This window comes from Gopherus evgoodei, chromosome 1 (assembly GCF_007399415.2).
Source record: "Gopherus evgoodei ecotype Sinaloan lineage chromosome 1, rGopEvg1_v1.p, whole genome shotgun sequence".
Lineage (NCBI taxonomy): Eukaryota > Metazoa > Chordata > Testudines > Testudinidae > Gopherus > Gopherus evgoodei.
In genome coordinates, this window is record NC_044322.1 from 120,224,481 (window position 1) to 120,245,751 (window position 21,271).

Sequence of the window (21,271 nt, forward strand, 5' to 3'; positions counted from 1 at the left end):
TCCAATGCCTCAACTCCATGTACTATTCCTGTATCTCTTTTATCTCTTTCTCCCTGACTCTTTCCTGCCTCAGGCCACCAAATTTCCTCCAATTTCACCTCATCCATTGATTGTCTGAAATTTTGCACCACATTTACTACCATTTGCATATAGAAGCACACACATTTTGCATGACAGAGCTGCTGTGGGAATGTAAAATTGGTTAAATTCAATACTACAGGTATCATTTGGTACTGTACATTATTATTAGTCCATTGTCAGGTCCTGCTTCCATTTCTGGGCATAGTTCATCGTGCTTCAGTTCTGGAATAGGAAGCATTTTTACACCAGTATGTTCAGAAGCAGTGGTGGTCTTCTGCCAGTTCTTAGTCACATCAGAGAGAACCTCAAAGCCTCAGTCACTTACCTAGCATGGTAGGTGGACTCCTGGGCAGAAGTTCGTTTGATGATGTGCTAGAGTAACTGTAATATTTCCCACATGTGTTAACTGCATGCTATAACTGGTTACGTTAGCCATTACCATCCCATTTAAACACATGGCCCCCTTTGGGTCCCCCAGTCCAAGTACCTGCTCCTGAGAGTTGCTTGTGCTGCAGGATCTCCCACCTTGGCTGCAGTTCAGTCTATACCAGAGCTTTGTAGGCTTTCCTGCATGATTACCTGGAAACCATAAGGCTAGGGTGGCTTTCTTCCCCTTGTGTGCTGTCACTACCTTGTTCCTCTGCTGTATCACGAATACCATGGACCCTAATGCAGTGCATAATATACCTCCCACGGTGATCAACACCTGAAAAAGAAAACAATTACTGTCACGTCCTCTTTTTATATCAATAGATTCCTTCTATCCTTCCCTCTGTATGGTTTAATCTACATAGCATACAACCCTTGGTTTAGCACCCCTTTTTCATCCTTTTCCCCGGCCAGTGGTATGGATGGATTAGCCTTGTTCATTACATAGCAGGGACTCTCTCAACTGGATTTTGGTGGCCTTTTATTTGAGACATACTGCATGAGGAACTGATCTCCCATTTCATATGCCTTGCCAGAATCTTGGTCATCAATTATCTTTTCATTTTTTTTGTTGGGCCTCTCCTAGGCTTCTTGCCACCATCTTGTGTGTGCCGTACCAATTCCTTGAGCTACTGCTCTGTTACACTGCATTATGTCCATCACTGGGGTAATGAATAGCTCATCTACCTTTTAGTCATAGTCTCAAAAGGGGTAACCCACATAGCCTTCACCATGCTTCCCCTTATGACCTTTAAAACAAGGTGTAGTTTAACATCCCAGTCTTTTCCTGAGCCACTTACCATCTCTTCAGCATTGTTTTTAATCTGTCTCGTTGGCTCGTTCCACAGTCCTGAACTCTGTGGGTGGCATGGTATATGGAATTTCTGATCATGTTGTTGTATCTCACAAACCTTCCTAGTCACCTTTCCCATGAATGCTGGACCATTATCGCTATCCATAGCCATAGGAAGACCCCACCTAGAGAATTAGCACCTGAGCTGTACAGTGTTGTCGAAATAGACTCATAGACTTTAACGTCAGAAGGGACCAGTATGATCATCTAGTCTGACCTCCTGCACAATGCAGGCTGCAGAATCTCACTCACCCACTCCCACAACAAACCCCTAACCTATGTCTGAGCCACTGAAGTCCTCAAATCATGGTTTAAAGACTTCAAGGTGCAGAGAATCCTCCAGCAAGTGACCTGTGCCCCATGCTGCAGAGGAAGGCGAACCCCCCCCCCCAGAGCCTCTGCCAATCTTCCCTGGAGGAAAATTCCTTCCCAACCCCAAATATGATGATCAGATAAACCCTGAGCATGTGGGCAAGACTCACCAGCCAGTACCCAGGAAAGAATTCTCTGTACTAAGTCAGATCCCACCCCATCACAGGCCGTTGATCGTAAATATATGCATGCGCGCACACACACACACACACACACACACACACACACACACACACACACACACACACACACACACACACACAGATACACTCAAACTCATCAATATGTGCACACAAAAATAAAACAAACACAAATGTGTAGCTTCTGTATGCCTAGTAAAAGCATCTACAATTACAAAAAAGCATTTATTCTCTCTAGCAGTTGTAGTTGTTCGTCTCCATTGCACAGTAAACACTCACTTTTTAGTGCTAAGTTAATTTAAATGTCCACCTGCTGTGTGTCTATTCTCATGAACTCCTCACTTAATCCACCCAGGACCTCCCCCGATTTTCAAGCCACAAGTAGTCCATCCCTGTGTTTTTAGTTCCCATTCATATAATACACCCGTTCCCCCACCTAATAATTTTAAAGTGTCTTGTATTTCCTCATTTTCCTTTTGTAGATCCTGTAGATCAAAATCTTTTTTCTCTTTCTGTTTCATGGCCCTGGTTGTCACTGCCTCTACCCCAGTGGTGGCTGTCTCGCCTAGCCATATAAATCCACTTTTTGGCTGCTTCCTTTACTGCTCTATCCGCTTCATCATTCCATCTTTTAATTTTTCCACTCTTGACTTGTGCCTTATCCTTCATTACCCAGACCTCTATGAATCCCTTGTTTTGTGTCACCTGGTCCAACCACTTTCACAAGCCTGCGTGCTTAATGCTCCTGCCATCAATCTTCTTCCATTCATTTTTTTTATCAAATGGAAGAAAAGCAGTAAGTGCATTATACACACAACTCAAATCAGACACCAGCACTCTCCATCTTCACACCTCTTATAGCCTAAACTAGTGTAGCAATATCATTATATTGAGCTGAGGGAGTTTGTCTTGAAAAGAGGTCTTGTTGGTACTCTCCTGCATAAATCAAGGCTAAACCAGTAACTGGCTTTCCTGCCACATAGTAGGAAGATGTAAATGAGGAGTAATCCCCAATGTCATCAAGACCCAGAGCATCGGCAGTCTTTGCTAGAAAAATCCCAGTCAGATTGTTTCCTATTTCAGGGCTTGGCACACACTCATCACATTCTCCTGTGATTGTAAGCCTTTTCCCGGGGGGCGGTGGGGGGAGGCTGGATTATGCAGTTGGTCTCCCTCTATGTTGTCCTCCAACAATGGGGGACATTCTAGTGCTGGACTTTCCTGTCCTTAATCTTTCCTTTTGCTACAAATACTAGAGGGGCATGAACTGAACACACACTAACCTTGCTTCCACCCATAATATAACAACACTTTGGAGAGGCCAACAATGATTCATAGCCTATATGGATTTTTCAAGAATAAATTGTACCAAACCAACCTAATTTCCTTCTTTGATAGGGTTACTGGCCTAGTGGATATGGGGGAAGCAGCAGACATGATATATCTTGATTTTAAGAAGGCTTTTGACTCAGTCCCACCTGGCATTCTCCTAAGCAAACTAGGGAAATGTGTTCTGATGAAATTACTATAAAGTGGTTGAAAAACTGGTTGTAAGACCAGACTCAAAGAATAATTATCAGTGGTTGGCTGTTAATCTGGGAGGAAATATCTAGAGGAGTGACAAAGGGGTCTGTCATGGGTCCAGTACTATTCAGTATTTTAATTAGTGACTTGGATAATGGAGAGGAGAGTGTGCTTACAATATTTTTGGAAGACACCAGGCTGGAAGGGGTTTTTAGCACCTCAGAAGATAGGATTAGAATTCAAAACGACCTTGATAAAGTGGAGAAATGGTCTGAAATCAACAAGATAAAATCCATTAAAGACAAATGCAAAGTACTACACTTAGAAAGGAAAAATCAAATGCGGAACTACAAAATGGGGAATAATTGGCTAGGTAGTAGTACTACAGAAAAGGATCTGGTGATTATAGTGGATCACAAATTGCATATGAGCCAACAATATGATGCAGTTGCAAAAAAGGTGAATATTCTGGGGTTTATTAATAGAAGTGTCATATGTAAGATATGGGAGGGAGGTAATTGTCCCACTCTGTTCAGCACTGGTGAGGCTTCAGCTGTGTCTGATTCCGGGCATTGCACTTCAAGAAAGATGTGGACAAACTGGAGAGAGTCCAGAGGAGATTAATAAAAATGATAAAAGGTTTAGAAAATCTGACTTATGAGAAAAGATTAAAAAAATGGGCATGTTTAATCTTGAGGAAAGAAGACTGAGGAGGGACCTGATAACGGTCTTCAAATATGTTAAGGCTGTTTAAAAGAGGACAGTGATCAATTGTTCTCCATGTCCCTTGAAAGTAGGGCAAGAAGTAATCAGCTTAATCAGCAGCAAAGGAGATTGAGGTTAGATACTAGGAAAAACTTTCTAACTGTAAAGATAGTCAAGTTTTGGACTAGTCTTCTGAAGAAGATTGTGGAGTCCCCATCACTGGACATTTTAAAGAACAGATTGGACAAACACCTGTCAGGGATTGTCTAGGTATACTTGGTCCTGCCTCAGTGCAGAGGGCTGGCTAGATGACTTGTAACACACAAAAGGAAGTGTCAGAACTGCTGCAATGTTACCTAATTTAAGGCAGGTCTTGGGACAAGAAGAAGCAAAGGTGATGTTATCCATCAGCCCTTATAGAGGGGAGCTTCCACACAGTACCGTGCCTCCCCAGAGTCTGCTTTGTCCCTGCTGGACACATGGGAGGGGGACAACCTGCCCCGTCCTTCTGGGGAGCAGTTAGGTGACCCGCTCCACAGGGAGAAGAGGCAGGTATCAGCCTTCAGACACTGGGCAGGGTTTCTCCCCCAGCTGACTGCGGTTGAATGTATTCCTTTGGGGTGGAGAAGGTGGAAGGAGGACCCATTGGGTGGGCAATGGCAGTGACATGCAGATTGGCTGTGTCCTGAACAGTGGCCATAGGGTTGAGGGGAGAAGGGTGATGGTGTGTGTGTGTGTGGGGGAGGAAGGTGGAAACTAAGGAATTGTATATATTTATATTAAGTTAATTTAGTTGTTGTTATTTATCTATTTCTGTTTTGTCTGTCTTGTCTTTTTTTTAGGTTATAACTTCTTAGGAGCAAGGCCTGCTCTGTTTTAGTACAGTGACTAGGCTGATGGGTCCTCAAACCTGATTTGGGCTTCTAGGCACAACCATAATCCAAATAAATAATAATAATAATTATGGGCATCGTGGCAGTCCCTCCTCAGGAATGCCATGTTGCAGAGGCTCTGCAGAGCTATGGTATGGGCAGAACCATTCTATGTGGTATGATCCCTCCTGAGCCCTAAATAATTCTGCAGAAGTCTAGTGTGAATGTTAATGCTCAGTGGACCAGCAACAACACCTTGCAGCTGCGTAGCTGTACACAGATGCAGTGCAGGCAGCTGGGTAGCTGGCTGTGCAACCAGAACGGAGCCTGGAGAAAAGTGTAGGCCTAGCTTTTCCATAGCTTTAGTCAGGAATCCATGGGATCCCCATGGTTAGTGCCTTTGTTTCTTGTACATCCCTGTTTTGGAAAGGCCTGTTTCTTTCCCTTTACACGGTCCTGCATTAATCAGCTGTTACAGCTCAAGTACCATGGAAATGCACCCTCAGTGTGTTTGGAATAAATTGTCTCCTCCTGTGGAATATTTTCAGGTGGATGATTGAACTCTGCCTGTCTCCCTGGCTTGTATATCAGTAGTTCAATAAAGGCAATTGTAGGGCTCTGAACTTGCAGGATGCCCTGTTTAAAAAAGACTCCAGGGTCCAGATAAGGAAATGATTCTGAACATTTATGCTAGTGTCTTCATATTGACACTTCTGAAGTACCCCAATTTCTGGCCTCTTCACCGTATGAGTATACAATAACAGAAATCAATGAGTTCTACAGAAGGGCAACAAGGATGCTCAGAGGTATATAATGAAGGGATAAACTAGGGATGTATTTACATAATTTACTTAGAGATGAAAACCCTTTTTATATTACAGATTCCATGCGTTTGCTGAGAGAACTGACTACACAGATATCATTGGACCTATACCAAAGAGTGAGGAGGATGGGGAAAGTCTAGCCACCCAGAATTCAAGAAAATTGAAAGGAAAGGTGCCTTTAGGTAAAAATAATACAAGCATGTTCTTTCTTAAAACCTTCAGAATAACAGTGTAATTTAGGAAATGTAGCCAAGTGTTAATAAACATAAGCATGAGCAGTGCTCCCACTTCACCATCTGGGAGCAGGGGCAGGACAAATGGCTGGCCTCTTGGTGGGAAAGGGTGGATACTATGTACATGGTCAGAGGGGGAAGGAAGAAGGGAGAAATGGACAGAGCTTCGTGTGTATGAGAGAGATACACAGAAAAGAACAAGATTGTTTTGTTTGGAAAGAGGGAAGGGTGTTGCTGTATATATGCTAGGGGTGTGGTGGGAGCCTTTCAGTAAATGTTGCATATCTGAAATTGTTTCGATGCCACCATTTCTAAAGATGAATGATGAGTAGCTTTAATCACCTGAAAGTGCAGTAATCTCTTTGAAATGCATTGTGTGGTATGTCTTATTGCTATTATGGACTAGAATTTACAAGTTGAAAAGGAAGACAATTAGCCTTGTGCAATTACTAAGCATTATAGCCATGGTTACGACATCACTGACAACCAATCAGAAAACTCCAGTTGTATCTAGATTCTAAATCCTTTCAGAGCAGAAAATATATTGCCGTGATTACTCTTTTCTTCCATGTCTGATGTCTCTTGTTTCACAGTGCCTTCTTGAATGATGCAGAGGGCAATAATAATAATAAAAATGCTGATTAGCCTCTAATGTATTTGTTTCTTGCATATGTGGAATAAACTACAAAAGAAAATAATTGGAAACTGAGGCCACGTCTATACCAGTGAGCTTACAGCAGCACAGCTGTACTGTTGCAGCTGCGCTGCTGTAAGATGTCTTGTGTAGCCACTCAGTGTCGATGGGAGAGTTCTCTCCTGTCGACGTAATAAAACCACCTCCACCTCCAGTAGCTATATTGGTAGGAGAAGTTGTACCGCCTGGCCACACCTCCGCCTAGGAGCCAGGGGACATGTCACCGCTTCTTCCACGCCCTAACAGCCTCCCAGAGCCTGCACCCCAGCTAGAATCCTCACCCCTTCCCACACCCCAACCTCCGCCTCAGTTTGGAGCCCTCTCCTGTACCCTGAACCCCTCATTTCTGGCCGCATCCTGGAGCCTTCACCCCCAGCCAGAGCCCATACCCCCTTCCACACCCCAGTCCCCCTGGCTACACCTCTGCCTAGGAGCCAGGGGACATGTCACCGCTTCTTCCACACCCTAACTGCCTCCCAGAGCCTGCACCCCGGCCAGAATCCTCACCCCTTCCCACACCCCAACTCCCACCTCAGTTTGGAGCCCTCTCCTGCACCCTGAACCCCTCATTTCTGGCCACATCCTGGAGCCTTCACCCCCAGCCAGCACCAATACCCCCTTCTGCACCCTAGTCCCTTGTGTCAACCTGGAGCCCCCTCCAACACCCCGAACTCCTCATTTCTGGCCCCCCCTGGAGCCAGCACCCCCAGATAGAGCCCTCACCTCCTCCTGCACCCAAGGCCCCTGCCCCAGCCCAATGAAAATGAGTGAGTGAGTGAGGATGTGGGAGGGGGGATGGAGTGAGTAGGGGCAGAGCCTCAGAGAAAGGATAGGGCAGGGCTGGGGCCTTGGGGAAGGGGTGGAACAGGGAGTGGGGTAAGGGTGTTCAGTTTCATGCAATTAGAAAGTTGGAAACCCTGTCCAAATCCCACTTCCTATGCTATGGAGAGAACCTCCATGGAGCCCTGCTCCATGGTAGTGCATTGGCTGCAAAATTCACCTGCATAGCATCCCATTGGCTTCCCCCCCCCCCAGTGGAAAGGAGATCAGGATTTTCTTCTCTGTTATTGACCATTCCAGGTATGCAGGCAAATGCATCTCCAGTGCTACCAGGTGTGCCTAATTTTTGAAGTGCTGCCTTTTAACAGCAGCACTTTAAAGAATGCTACTGTATTCTACTGCCGCACAGTGGCGGAGGCAGGGTTCTGCAGGAAGAAGTTAAATTCCCCATCTTGGCTTGTGTGCAAAATAAGTCTGAGCAACTTAAAATGTCTAATTTTCTTGCATTTGTCTGTTCTCCCTTTGCAAAGCCTGATCTGAGTCAAATGATCACAGAATTAATTAATATTCCAGTTCCTTCTGCAAATTAATTTCCTTCCTTTTTTTTTTCCTGTTTCTTGGACTTTTAGAAATGTTGGTGCTGGTTTGCCAGCTTTTGTTTAGTTTTGCTGGTGGTTGTAACCTAGTTTGGTATCTTGGTTGTGAAATCAGGTGGGGCTGGAGTAGTTTTTGAAGCAGGCTATAGGATGGGTATAGCTGCTGGGAGAGAAGACTGGAACAGATTGATTTTTTTTTTTGTCTGTGAGGATGTTCAGCAATTGGGAGGTGGAAAGGGGTGGTTGGTGGGGTGTTGTATGTTAGCTGTAGTTTATATGCGCGCGCACACACAGTTCGATTCTGTACAGCAACACACACATACACGCACTCACGCAGTTTGATTCTGTACAGCAAAGTGAATATACATTCTACCAGGTTAAAATGTTCCATTCACAATTTAATTTTTTAGTTATTATTTCTTGCTCTTTTTCAGCGTTTTAGCTATCACTACTTTAGACTGTAAGTCCTCTGGGCAGGAAATTTATCTTTATTTGTATTGTGAAGCACATATCTGGTACTATAATAGATAGTACATATTTAGTAAAAGGTTTTAAATGTCTGGAACCCAATTCTAAAATTCTGTTAATAATTTTGAAACATTACTCATTGTAAGGGTTTGAACACAGTTTAATAACTATTTTACCCTTCTAACACTGACTCAGTCATTCAATTTAAAATGTTATCTAGGCACAAAATAGGAGCTTATTGTGTAAAGGAAATAAGGGGCTTGATTTACCCCTGTGTTACTCTTGCTTAATGCTGGTGTAATTCTGCTGAAATCAGTGGAGTTACATAGGTGCAAAATTAGTGCAACATGGTGCTGAATCAGGCAGAAGAAAACAAACTTTAAGCTCAACTTTCATTCTTGCTGCTAGTGGAGAATAAATGTAAAAGCTGTAGGCATATTTCTCCAGCATATTGCCTTTTTCCATTGTAACCCCATGGACATCACTGAGTTCTTTTCCCTTTATGAAATGGAACTGTTGAGTTCTTCAAGTAGATCCAAGAAGACAGTTAAACTGACAAGCTGTTCGCCTGGAGTGGGTCAGTGCTTGATTTCTCCCGAAGTAGATATACTACATCCATGCTTGAAAATTAGGTAATTGCAATAAAAGTGGGCACCAGCAGCAGTGCTTTTCAGGGCTGTTAATATTTAGTGGAAAAACGAATAGTAAGACGAAGTCAACAGGAGAGCCAGCATTGGAGAGGGAAGCAGGAGAAAGGAAGGATGAGTAGGACAGTATGACTGAGATCACGTGGGACACTGTGCCTATAAAGGATATTGATGTTTATATTTGTGTGTGTGGGGGGGGAGATTCTTGGGGGGCCTCAAGGAGCAGTTTTTCTCTCCTGTGGCTTCTCAGGTGGAGGAAGATGAATGGAGGTGTGAGGATGTGCCGGATGTGATGGGTGGGACAGAAAAAAGGGGGAGATGAACCCTTCAGTTGGAGAAAAAGGAGTTGCTGGGGATGATATTGGAGCAATCTCTGGAGAGGTTGGCCTGCTGTTGGGGACTAGACCCTAGGTAGGACCTGCTTTGACATTTTGTCATTGGTCTTGTAAATCTTGGTTGTTACCTGGGTAAAAAAATATTGTGTTGCTTTACTGTAGTAAAAATGCATTTATCATCTAAAGGATTTGTCACCAAATACATCTTCTGTCAAACAGGTATGTTATTTGATTTCACAATGCTATGGCATAAAAGAAAGTGAAAAATGTCAATAAATGTTTTATTGTGTAATATTGAATTCAATACATGTTCCATACTGGATACATTATCAGTACATACAGTAAGTTTTCAAAATATATAAATTAGAAAGACCTGGAGGAACCAGCAGAACATTTACAATGCTTCTATTTTTCAACTTTTCAACAGAAACATTTTAAACCTTCACAAAATTAAATCTGGATCCCTTTTAGTAGGAGATGATGATTTGGGAAGGAAATATTTTTTTCTGAATTGCATTCGTCAGCACAACCTTATGTTCAATACCTCGATTAATTTATATATGATTGATTTATATTTGGGGGTTTTACTTCCACATCACTGTAGCTGGTACATGTTCAATGGCCTGGTAGTTGTAGTTTATTGCAAATTTATATTGCGTTTGTGTTCTTATGTAACTCTGCTACAGTGTTGCCAATTGTCATGTTTTAAGCATGGTGTTTCTTAAAATGAAACTGAATCAAGTGTTTTGGTCAGAATATTTTTCTCGATCTTCCAGGTCAATGAGAAACTTATACTTTATTTTTCCTTTTCAATTTTATGCTGTGCAATGTTCCATTTTGCTTGAACTTTTTATAATTTTGTAGAGACTGATTTTCATATTAACTTGTATTGGCTAGAACAGAACTCTCAAAATACAAGAGGATACCAGGAGATGGCAGTGTATTGTAGCACATAATAAAAGGTTATGTGGAAAATTAACTACATTTCACATTTAAAACTGTGTTGATGTATTTACAAAATATATATGTATTGTTCATTTAAGGCAATTCTATGATGTTTATTGAACAGTCAAAATGAGTGGGATTTGTAGATAGGTTAACTGATGGTTTATTTTAGTAGAGATATATTGAGTATATTATCAAGTATGGCATATCCTGTAGTTGTTTTGGGTACACTGGATTGCATCAATAGATGTTAAGATATAGTTGGACTAATTCAGTGTTGTAATATGTAATTAAGCATTAGGCTACTAATCTGGTTTTACAGAAAGGAGCACTTATGATTCAATCCTATTACATCTCATATTGTTCTATTATGCCATTCTTCCTTCTGATCCATATTACAGTATTAAGTTCTCATAGACCACGCTACCTAATTTATTCACAGCATTGTGTAGACTTCTTGAAACAGAAGTACATGCTGTCTCTATTTTTCAGCTTTGAACTTGCAGCTTATTAAAGACCAATTTTAAACTTTTAATCAAGGGCAAAGTATCTCTTGAATTTTTAAAATGGCCTTAGATCTACTCTAACTTTGGGGTTTGCACTGAGTAATCTATTTCGTTGACACCTGTTTGCCTAATTGAAACCAATTTTACAAATTACTTAGGTGTCATTAAGGTTTTGGTTAGTTATAGCAAGAGGACAAATGTATATTGCTAAAATCACATCACTTATACTTAGGGGACTGCTAAAGTTACAAGTACATCTGCTCAGTTTTAGGAATTTGAAGCAACTGAAAATGTCAGCGTTTCTAGACTTCGGAGTTGGGCTTTCTCATGCAAAGGCCAGTTTTAATTAAAAAAAAAAAAAAGAAAGAAAGTACAGAGAGCTGGATTTCCCACTTCCCCATGTATTTTAATGCAGGAATTCTATGAGAATTTCCTTGTGGAGTTTCCCCAATGCTAGGAAGGAGGATTTGCCCCTCACCATGGGACAGGCTATAACCAAAACCCACCACCCCAAACCCAGGAGGCTGTGTACCTCTGTTTTAGGGCCCAGAGCCCTAAGCCCAGGCAACGCATCTCAAGTGAAGCTTCATTGCTGGTGCCTCTCTGCTCATGTATATTCCTCGAATCCCTTTTAAAGAGAGGGGTTCCTATGGCAAAGAGACCCTATGGACAAGGTAATAAAATGTTACCTACCCAGGCAACCCCATTGACTTTAGGACTGTTGAGCAGGTGTAGAGGTGAAAGCAGAATTTGTCTGAAGGCATTAAAGTCTGTGCATTATTCCTCCCACAGTAGCTGGTGTCAGAGAAGATGTCTTCCTGATCTGGAAGGAATTGGAGGAGGCCAGAAATGCGCTGATACAACTTCAGAATATTTTATCAGAGTCTGACCAGCCTATATCTGGCAAAGGTATTGTTTATAGTTCTTTCCAGAAAGATATCATTGTGTTCATGATTCATTTGTTTCATTTGTGGGCAATTTTGATAAACTGCCAACTTAAGGATGATTTTTCTTTTTAACACTCTTTTAAGACCAAGACACGACATCTATAGTTATGGTTGCATACATTTACCTTTATAAGCTTCTATTTACAGTTGCTTTAACTTTGTTAAACTTTAACAATTCTTGGGTGAACTTTTCCCTGCTTGCTTTCTGCCTTTTGGAAAGTTTCAGCAAAAACTATTCAGATGTCTCTGAGAACAAGACTAGCAAAAACAGGTAGTTTTACTAATATTAATTTTTCCAGCTATTTTTCTAAGGAACTCAATCATCTCTATGGCCTGAGGGAGGGACTTGAAACCTGGCAGGGGATAGCTGTGCAGTTCAGCTGCCCCACAAAAATTCATCCACATTTGACCAAATTATAAACCTCTGAAAATTGTCATTTGCTTAGGCCTTGTCTTCGCTGCAGCGTTAACTTGAGTTGTAACTTGAGAGTTGCTCCTTACTCAGGCCTCATCCACACACTAAAACCCTTCACTGGAATGTGGTTGCAACCCAGGTTTGTCAACTGGCAAAGGACATAGTGTGTGTGTGTGTGTGTGTGAGACCTGAGTCTGATCTGTACGCTGTGTGTCACGTGAGGTCTCAAATAAAAGCCAATGTCAGGCTGGTAATGAATATTGTTGTGAAGTATGTATGCAGATACTATGTAAGGAGTTCTGAATATATATACTGAAAACATGTTCTTAGTCTGTGTCACTAGCAAAAGTGAAAACCAGGCTTTCTGCCTGACGAGATGTTTCTTCATATATATGTTTACATGTAAGTTGAGTATTGTCTTGTTCACAATGGGTCTCCTATCACCAGTCTGAACCGAATGAAAATGAAGGAGTGTGGGAACTAAGAGGAAGAGAAAAATAGCATCTTCCATCGATCTAGTGGTGTGTACACTGGGTTGTAGGTTGGCTTAACTATGTCTTTCAGGAGTGTGAATTTTTCACACCCTTGGGTGACATAGCTAGGTCAGCCTACATTTTAGGTGTAGAGGTTTGTTGCTAAAATCTCTGAATATTCTATCTGCCCTGATCATGATTCCAGGCCTGATGGGGTTTCTGCATGGCAACCACACATTCCCAGCTTCCCTACTTGGCTCTGTAGGATAGTTAGGCAAAGAAACAGCTGATGTTTTGACTTAAGGGAAAGTGTTCTGGGTTGTAAGACAAGAGTTTTGATCTCAGCTGTTCCACTACTCAGGTGTTAATCCTGTGCACTTCATAGTCATTACAAGGCCTCCGACCATGGATACCTCCCTTTCTACAGAAGGGGTAACTAAGAGGTCACACAAGATTGCTTCTGGCAGAGCTGGGAAGAGAACCCAGGCCTCCAATATGAAAGACCCTAGTCTGATCTACTTAACCGCTCTGCCTTTAAGAATAATTGTGCGATATCTATATGGTTGACTATGCTGTTTGTAACCATTGGATCATACTACCTTCTAGAGCCTGGAATAGAACCCAGAATTCTTAATTCCCAACATTTCACTGCTCTCTTACAAATAGTGTGTAAGCCACTGGCAAAGTAAATGTCACCTTCCCCATCTAGTGGCTGGACCTTATAGAGATAATAGCCTACTATTGCTACCAGTTAATACTTTCGCTCAAGTTGGAGACCTGTACAGTGGATCTAAAGGTCCTAAATTCAAATCCTGCTGATGATCCATGGGTGGGGTGTGTTTCAGTATTATTCCATTATTTTTTCAATTTTCTTGTTTAAAAAAACTAGGAAATTACATTAATACAGGTTAAAAATGGCAAGGTTGCAAAATTAAGTGTTCAGAATTAAGAAATGTCAGAAATAAGGCTTCCTGTGCAACCTTAATTTGGTTCCCTTGTGTGTAAGCATTATGGTACAGTCTGTAATTACACAATCACATATGATTTGTTCTACAGAATTTCTGCTTCATTCAGTACACAGATTTGGCAATAAATGAGACAGAGGGATGCAGGGAGAGAAAGGGCATTCTCTGGAGTGGTACTGGAGAGCTGAATTCCATTCCTGGGTTTGCTGCGTACTTCCTATATGATGTTGGGCAAGGGGCCTGAATTAAGGTTACATGGGCAACTTTAATTCTAACATTTCCTAATTTATAAATGCTTGACTTTGCAACCTTAATGTTGTTTTAATGTATTTTTTCATATATAATCACTGTATAAAATGTTAAAATATTCTGATCATACACTAGACTGAATTAAAGAAAACATTAAATTCCAGTGTGATTAATAGCTGAACTCGAGCAGCCCATCTATTTTGTCTCTGTGATTCAGATAACTGGAGTTGTCCTGTTTGTCTACATTTCTTTCTTTGTCTTTCCTATCTCTTTAAAACTTTTGTATCCTAAAATGTACTCTGTTCTGTTCTAGTGAAATGAAAAAGAGGCTGCCTACCTTCCATTGACTCTTCAGATAATACATTATGTATACACACTAAGCCGTGGCCTTTACATAAAGTATATGCAAAGGAAAAAATGCAAACACATTTTTTTTTAAAAATATGCAAACAGACTTGTTTTAAAACATGATTTAGCAGAGTTTGTGAAAGGCCACTGATCAGCAGTCAAAAGGCAATTCCTTTCATATGATAAGGCTCTGTTCTTGCAACTTCATGCATGCAGTCAGATCTCTATAACTATAATTATTCAGTGATTCTATTCAGAATTCTGATCAACATTCTCAAACATGGCTGCCTAAAGTTAGCCTCCTAAATCCATACTTAGACAATTAAATTGCTGGCCTCATTTATAAAGTGCTGGGAATTCCGCAGCTCCCATTGGCGTCAGTATGATTGGTCTACACTTTTGAAAATCAGACTCTTTATTTAGGTGTCAAAATATGGAGTTAGGAGCCAAGGTTGGCCTTAGGTTTGTAAATTTTGGCCAAAGTTATCCATATATCAGTCTTCTTTTGTAATAGCTTACAGAAACTCTTTGGTGAATTATGTTAAGTACAACTAGTTATGTATATTTTCAAATCAGCAACCAAAACTGATCCTCCAGTGCCTGAGCCAAAATCTGAGAATTATATAAATTCCAAGGAGTGGTTGCAGAAGAATGGCTTGAAAGCTCAGAAGCTGACGTTGTATGAAGCACTTGCTGACTGTACTTTTCGGCACGCTGACGGGGTGGTTGACATAAAAGCCAAGCCAGAGGATGAATCTTTACAAACTGATGCTGTAAGTACTGCTAAGATTCCCTCGAATGCTATGTCCTTTTTGGCTTCTATCTGCTTTTCTGCTTTTCAGACTTACAATGAAACTCTATAAATGAGCCTTTTGTACAGCATGTGGTCTGTTTGTAACCCCATTCTTATTTGGAGGATTCTAATAAAATCTTGTTAATGGAACAGGATGAAGAGGTTCATAAGTGAAATGGAATGGAAGTGACCCTCTTTTTGCTCTGAAAGGGCAGCTTTCACTATGGAATCTGCCATGAAGGATGCGGGGGATGGTTTCAGCTCCAACTTGCTTTTCCTCATCCTTATGACTCAGTGGAATGGGGCAAAGGAATGTTTGTTGGTTTTTATTCTGTTCCACATGGTCTAAGAGATGTAAAGGCCCCAGATGCTCTAATACTACCGGGTTTCAAAGCAAAGTGTGAAGGGTTGGATTATTCTGTGGTTTGCTTGCTGTTCCCAAGCTCCACCAGAGCACTTTTTGCTATACTTCTCCTGTTCTTTCTAGCTAAGAGCAGGTCAAAGAGGACAGGGAAACAGTTTCTGTTGATTTCCTATCAGGAGCCAACGTCCTGAGCAGGTTTATAATCTGTGCAGCTATGCAGTTGAAGCAGGCATAGATTCCTGCCTTTTAAATGTATTTTCCAAATGTTGTTACAGCACATTGCAAAGATCACATTTTAAAACATTTAATTAAAGATTCCTTGCCCCTATAGGAGACGAATAAAAAAATAATCCACGCAAAATACTGTGATAAATTTGTACACACTTACTGGAAAGATGGGTCTGTGGTTCATGTGTATGTCTCTACTGAGAAGTACAGACAGTATGAAGAGAGAATGAAGAATGCTCTTGGACAAATGGAAAGAAGGTTAGTTTGGTTTCAAATGAAATCTGTTCAGATCTGTGCTCTAATGCAGAAATGTTTTAAGTTTACAGCCATGGCAGACAGAAGCAGGGAGTAAACACCCAATAAAAGTTAAAAAAAGGTAACTAACTTCTTTATAAGTCTGACCTTTATGTGTAGGACCTCTTAGTATTCATTTACTAGGAAAGACTGATGTATGGATTGAACACTGTTTTGTAACCTTGCATTCTTCTGTTTGAGTGGAAGGAAAAATTGTCTTATTTTTCGCAACCGGGAGTGTATGAACAGGGGCGGTTCTATGTATTTTGCCGCCCCAAGCATGGTAGTCAGGCGGCTTTCAATGGCATGCCTACGTGAGGTCCGCTGGTCTCACGCCTTCGGCGTACCTCCTGCCGAATTGCTGCTGAAACCACGGGACCAGCGGAACTCCCACAGGCGTGCCATCGAAGGCAGCCTGACTGCCGCCCTCACGATGAACGGCAGGCTGCCCCCCACAGCTTGCTGCACCAGGCACCTGCTTAGTGCGCTGGTGCCTAGAGCCGCCCCTATGTATGAATGCCTGATATTGATCACTGATGTAAGAAGTTGAAAAATTGCCTTTTAGTAAAGGTACTTTTAGAATCTACAATAAAACTAGATAGGCATTTACTCCATTTATCTGTGAGCTGAAAGTTTCTTGTTCAAATCAGATGCTACAATAATAAATATTAAGTAAGACAGGTCATAATTCAAAATTGTTTGCACATGTATAGCATCTTCCATCCGAGAAACACAAGTGTATCTCCTTGTTGAAAAAGTATGGAGAGGGGGTTAAGCTATGGCCCTCTGGGACATTTTGGGAATCACTTAGATTAGTAATGGCTTCTGTCCATCATCTGCCCTATTATCTTGGGTGCCTTAATAGTATGTGGCTATGACTCAGAGCCTAGATACTCCTTGCAGGGTGCCCCCAAAAGCACGTCTAGTCCAACTCTCCTCAAATCCATCTCCCAGAGTTCTTAACTACCAGACACTTGAACTCTTCCCCTATGGTATGACACCCCTGAAAGTGTGAAAACTGACACCTGTTATCAGTTCATTTTGACACACACACTGCAGGCAGTTTGCACAACAGAGACCTGCTTGGAGTAGAAACAAACAAAAGGTTTATTTAATAGAAAAATCAGATTCAGAGACAAATTTGTGAGGAAAAGCAAACACTTACAAGTCACACAGAAAATAAACATAAAGATCAATCTCAGGCTTTCTACTTCTATATTAGCTAAATTCCCTTTTCTAGTATACATACTGACTCTGAACAGTTTTGCAATGTGCCCCATCATAGAGGGGATCTGGTGTTCCATAGACAGCACCCTGCCTAGATGCTGGCTCTCAGTTTTTGGATGTCCTTCACTTCAAACCCCTTCTCTTTTGAGGATTTGCAGATTTTTTTCCCCCCCTCTCAGACTATTGTGATACTGCATGGTGGAGGAAATTCCCTTCTCTCTTAGCTTTCCAAGACTGGGGTTTTCATTTCAATTTCAAGTTGTTTCGATGTTTCCCCATTAATTCCACTATTGTCTTTTGCTGCCTGATTGCTTCACCCCTCTGTTGTGAGGTGGTGCTGTGGTTGCACAACAGTTACAATGTTCTAAACATATATACATACTTATATTCATAGCCATAACTTGTAAACACCTCTCCTAATGACTGTCAATGTCAGAACACTACAAGCTTTCATAGAAGACCTTTCTTGATATATATTTATCCACAATAACATTGTATACAACCATTTGATTCAATTGCTTATTCTTTTGTACCTCCCTTGGGGCGTCTGGACCCTGATTGTCACACCCTCCTCTCCACCCTAACTAGATCTGGTGGCTGGCCATAGAGAGGAGAACATGGTGCTGAATCCTAGGGGTGGCTCAGCAGTGGAGCTCCCCAGGAGCTCCAAGAGGCCTTTTGCTTCCCTAAAGCATAATCCTTCCAAGAGCATCTGCTGGTGCAGTGCACCTCTGCCCCACCCAGAGCTCAGACGTGCCATTAATAGGCATAACCTGGCCCTTATAATATTTGTCTGTTAGGGATTGCTCTCAGTGTAACAGAAACAATTGTGTTCAAGCATTTCTCTTCATAGCTTTTCATGTTTCTTCCCATCAGGGCTATCAGTGCCTGAATATATTTATCAGCATCCAGGGTTTTGTTATTTTTCCTTGGTTTATCCTGTCTTTGTCTTCTTCTGGTTGAAATTCACATGCCGGTGAAAGCTCCTAGCAGGAAAGATTTGAGAGTCAAGGATTTTATATTTCAATTCTGAGAACACCAGCATAGATTTTTCTGTTTTGAATGGGTTGTCCTTTCTTCATGAAACCTTAGTAGAGTACTTTGCATGCTTTTGTGAAATACTTCATGAGAAAATATCCTTCAACTGCAAATGTGACATGATTCTTTTATTTTTTTTATGGCATAATTCTCTCTTAACTTGTATAAAGCTGAGTAATCTTTATCTTCGAGTCACTGCACTATTCGTTAATATCCCACAGTGCACTTTACGCAGGTTGTTACAAAGTGGAACCGGTTAGAGGCTTTCAGTCAGGAAAATAATTCTGTTCAGGAAAGCACTCAAGCACACATTTAACTTTAAGCTTGTGCTCGAATCCAGTTAATTTAAAATTAACCATGTGGTTAAGGCTCCTGTTCAGTAAGGAATTTAAAGATGAGCCTAATATTAAAGTTTTTTAAGTGCTTAAGTTTCTTGCTGAATCAGGACCTTAAGTGTTTCCCTGAATGGGGATGGATTTTATCACGTTTTAAATGCTTCCCTGAATTGGGTCTGGAGTACCAACACCTTGGTTGCTCCCAGGGACAGCCAGTTCAGTCTGGAGGATTATTGGCTTTAATGTTACCATATTGCTTTATGCTGCTCTCTAGCTCCAAAATGTTATTGAAATGTTACCTTTCACACCATGTTCAGGTGACTTTTTTTTTTTTTTTTCAGGGTTAAATGGCTTCAGCGAGGGAGCAGAGGTCTCTTTGGGAATGTGCTTGAAGATCACGTCTATATTCTCATTGATACATCTCAGTCTATGAGGGACAAACTTCCACTTGTGAAGGAGAAAATATTTCAGCTCTTTCAGGTTAGATGAAATGGTGGTTCTAGAAACCTGATACGTGTAGCAGTACTAGCACTTAGAGCTGATTGAAGCTTTCTTTTCCCTGCACATTGTTTTCAGTTAAAATTAGTGGCCATTTAAAAAAAAAAAGAAACATTTTGCGAAAACATTTGATTTTCCTAAAAATGCTGTCAATTCAGGTGCCCAATCTCAGCCAGCAGCAGCAGAGAGCAGCAGTTGTAGAGAAAGTCCTGCTTAGCCCTGGGCTGGAGCATGCTTCTGCAGATAGAATCTTTGGAGATTCTAGCTAAGCTCTAGCAACTCTCTATTGAGCATATGTGAATTGTGATTCTTCCCACCCCCGCCAAAGGCTTGTAACTAGAGCTGGGTGACATATTTTAGACAAATAATTTATTCACCTAAAAATGCATTTTGGGGTTAACCAGAGCAGTCTGTGAATTTGTGTTGAGTTCACTGAATAGTTTTGATTGAACTGAAAGAAAAAAACATTTTGGTAATGTTGAAATGAAACCTTTCATTTAGACCTGTAAAATTTATTTTGGACTCTCAGGCATTTTGACAAAAGCAAAGAATTCAATAAATAGCTGGTGGTGAAGAAGAAGGTAGTTGTGGTGCCACTGCCTTCCTTATAATCTTTAGCCCAGTGGCTAGGGCATTCACCTGGAATGTGGGAGACCCATGTTTAAGGCTAAGATTTTGTCACGAGTATTTTTAGTAAAAGTCACAAGCAGGACGTGGGCAATAAACAATAAGTCACGGAAGCCTGAGCCCCATGGTATGGGGCTGGAGCTGAAGCCCTGCTGTCTGGAGCTGACCAGGGCAGCTTGTGGGGCTGGGGGGCAAGTGGGGCAATTTGCCCCAGGCCCCCACGAGAGTTTTTCGGGACCCCTGGAGCAGGGTCCTTCACTCACTCTGGGGGCCCCAGAAAACTCCTGCAGGGCCCGGCCCCATGGAGCTTCTTCTGCTCCAGGTCTTTGGCGGCAATTCAGTGGCGAGGGGTCCTTCTGCTCTGGGACCCGCCTCCGAAGTGCCCCGAAGACCCCTGGCGGGAGGTCCTTCCGCCCCGGGACCCGCCGCCAAAGTGCCGGGTCTTCAGCGGCAATTCGGTGGTGCGGGCCCCTCGCTGCCGAAGACCTCAGGCCCCATGAATCCTCTGAGCTGCCCTGGAGCTGACAGCCCAATACCGGCTGCCCAGAGCTGACAGGGCTGCAGCCTGAGGCTGCAGTTGCGGAGGTCACGTAAAATCACAGAATCCATGACTGACTTGTTGCTTTACTTTACCTATGTTTAATTCCCCCCTGTGCCTGATGAGAAAAGGAATTAGAACTTGGGTCTTCCATATCCTAGGTAAATGCCCTCATTACCAGACTATAGAGTCATTCTCACTCTCTTTCTCTGGCCCAATGGCTATTCATTGTCATTCAAAGTGGCAATTCACGGTCATTCATGACAAAATTATAAGCAACTGAAGGCTCTTATAATGGGAAATGTCAGGCAAACTTAATACTAGGTGATGCTACTATCTCCCACCTAACATATATGTATAAAGAATACTTGTCATTATTTATTGGGATTATATTACCAATTATACATGAATGAAGACTACTCTTGTGGATGTTGCTCTCCAAACGTAACATGGATTGTTCTTCTTTTTTCTTTTTAATATTGAGAAAAATGCAACTGACTATCTCTTGCAGGAACAACTGAGACACAAAAGGAGATTTAACTTTGTGAAATTTGATGCTCAAGCAGTAGCTTGGCAAGAGAAACTTGCTGAAATTAATGAAGAGAATTTGCAAGATGCTTGGCTTTGGATAAAAGATCTGGAGGTAAAATAGAGAGTAACATATCAAGAAGCATTAAGCAGTTAGTTAATTATGATTAGGAGTAGTTATAACTTCTCATGGACTGGAAATAACAGAAGCTGACTGATACCAGGTAACAAGAAAAGTCCAGAATTTCCAGCTAGATATCGCCGTGAGGAATTGATGGGTCCGCTTGCGGTTACAAAACCCTGGATGTAGAACAGTGGTGGGCAGCCTGCGGCCTGTAAGCCACATGTGGCCTATCAGGGTAATCTGATTGCGGGCTGTGAGACATTTTGTTAACCTTGA

At 41.8% G+C, this 21,271-nt stretch overlaps 1 protein-coding gene across 1 annotated transcript in view; it reads left to right on the forward strand.

Annotated features, from left to right (window-relative positions):
- The window catches only part of VWA3B (von Willebrand factor A domain containing 3B), a 165,626-nt gene that overhangs the window by 27,232 nt on the left and 117,123 nt on the right, over positions 1–21,271 (forward strand). The window contains exons 8-13 of the mRNA XM_030570944.1: positions 5,858–5,982; positions 11,797–11,913; positions 14,978–15,174; positions 15,890–16,044; positions 19,022–19,160; positions 20,855–20,986. Coding sequence (XP_030426804.1) covers positions 5,858–5,982; positions 11,797–11,913; positions 14,978–15,174; positions 15,890–16,044; positions 19,022–19,160; positions 20,855–20,986 — 865 coding nt within the window. The remainder of the gene's footprint in view (positions 1–5,857; positions 5,983–11,796; positions 11,914–14,977; positions 15,175–15,889; positions 16,045–19,021; positions 19,161–20,854; positions 20,987–21,271) is intronic.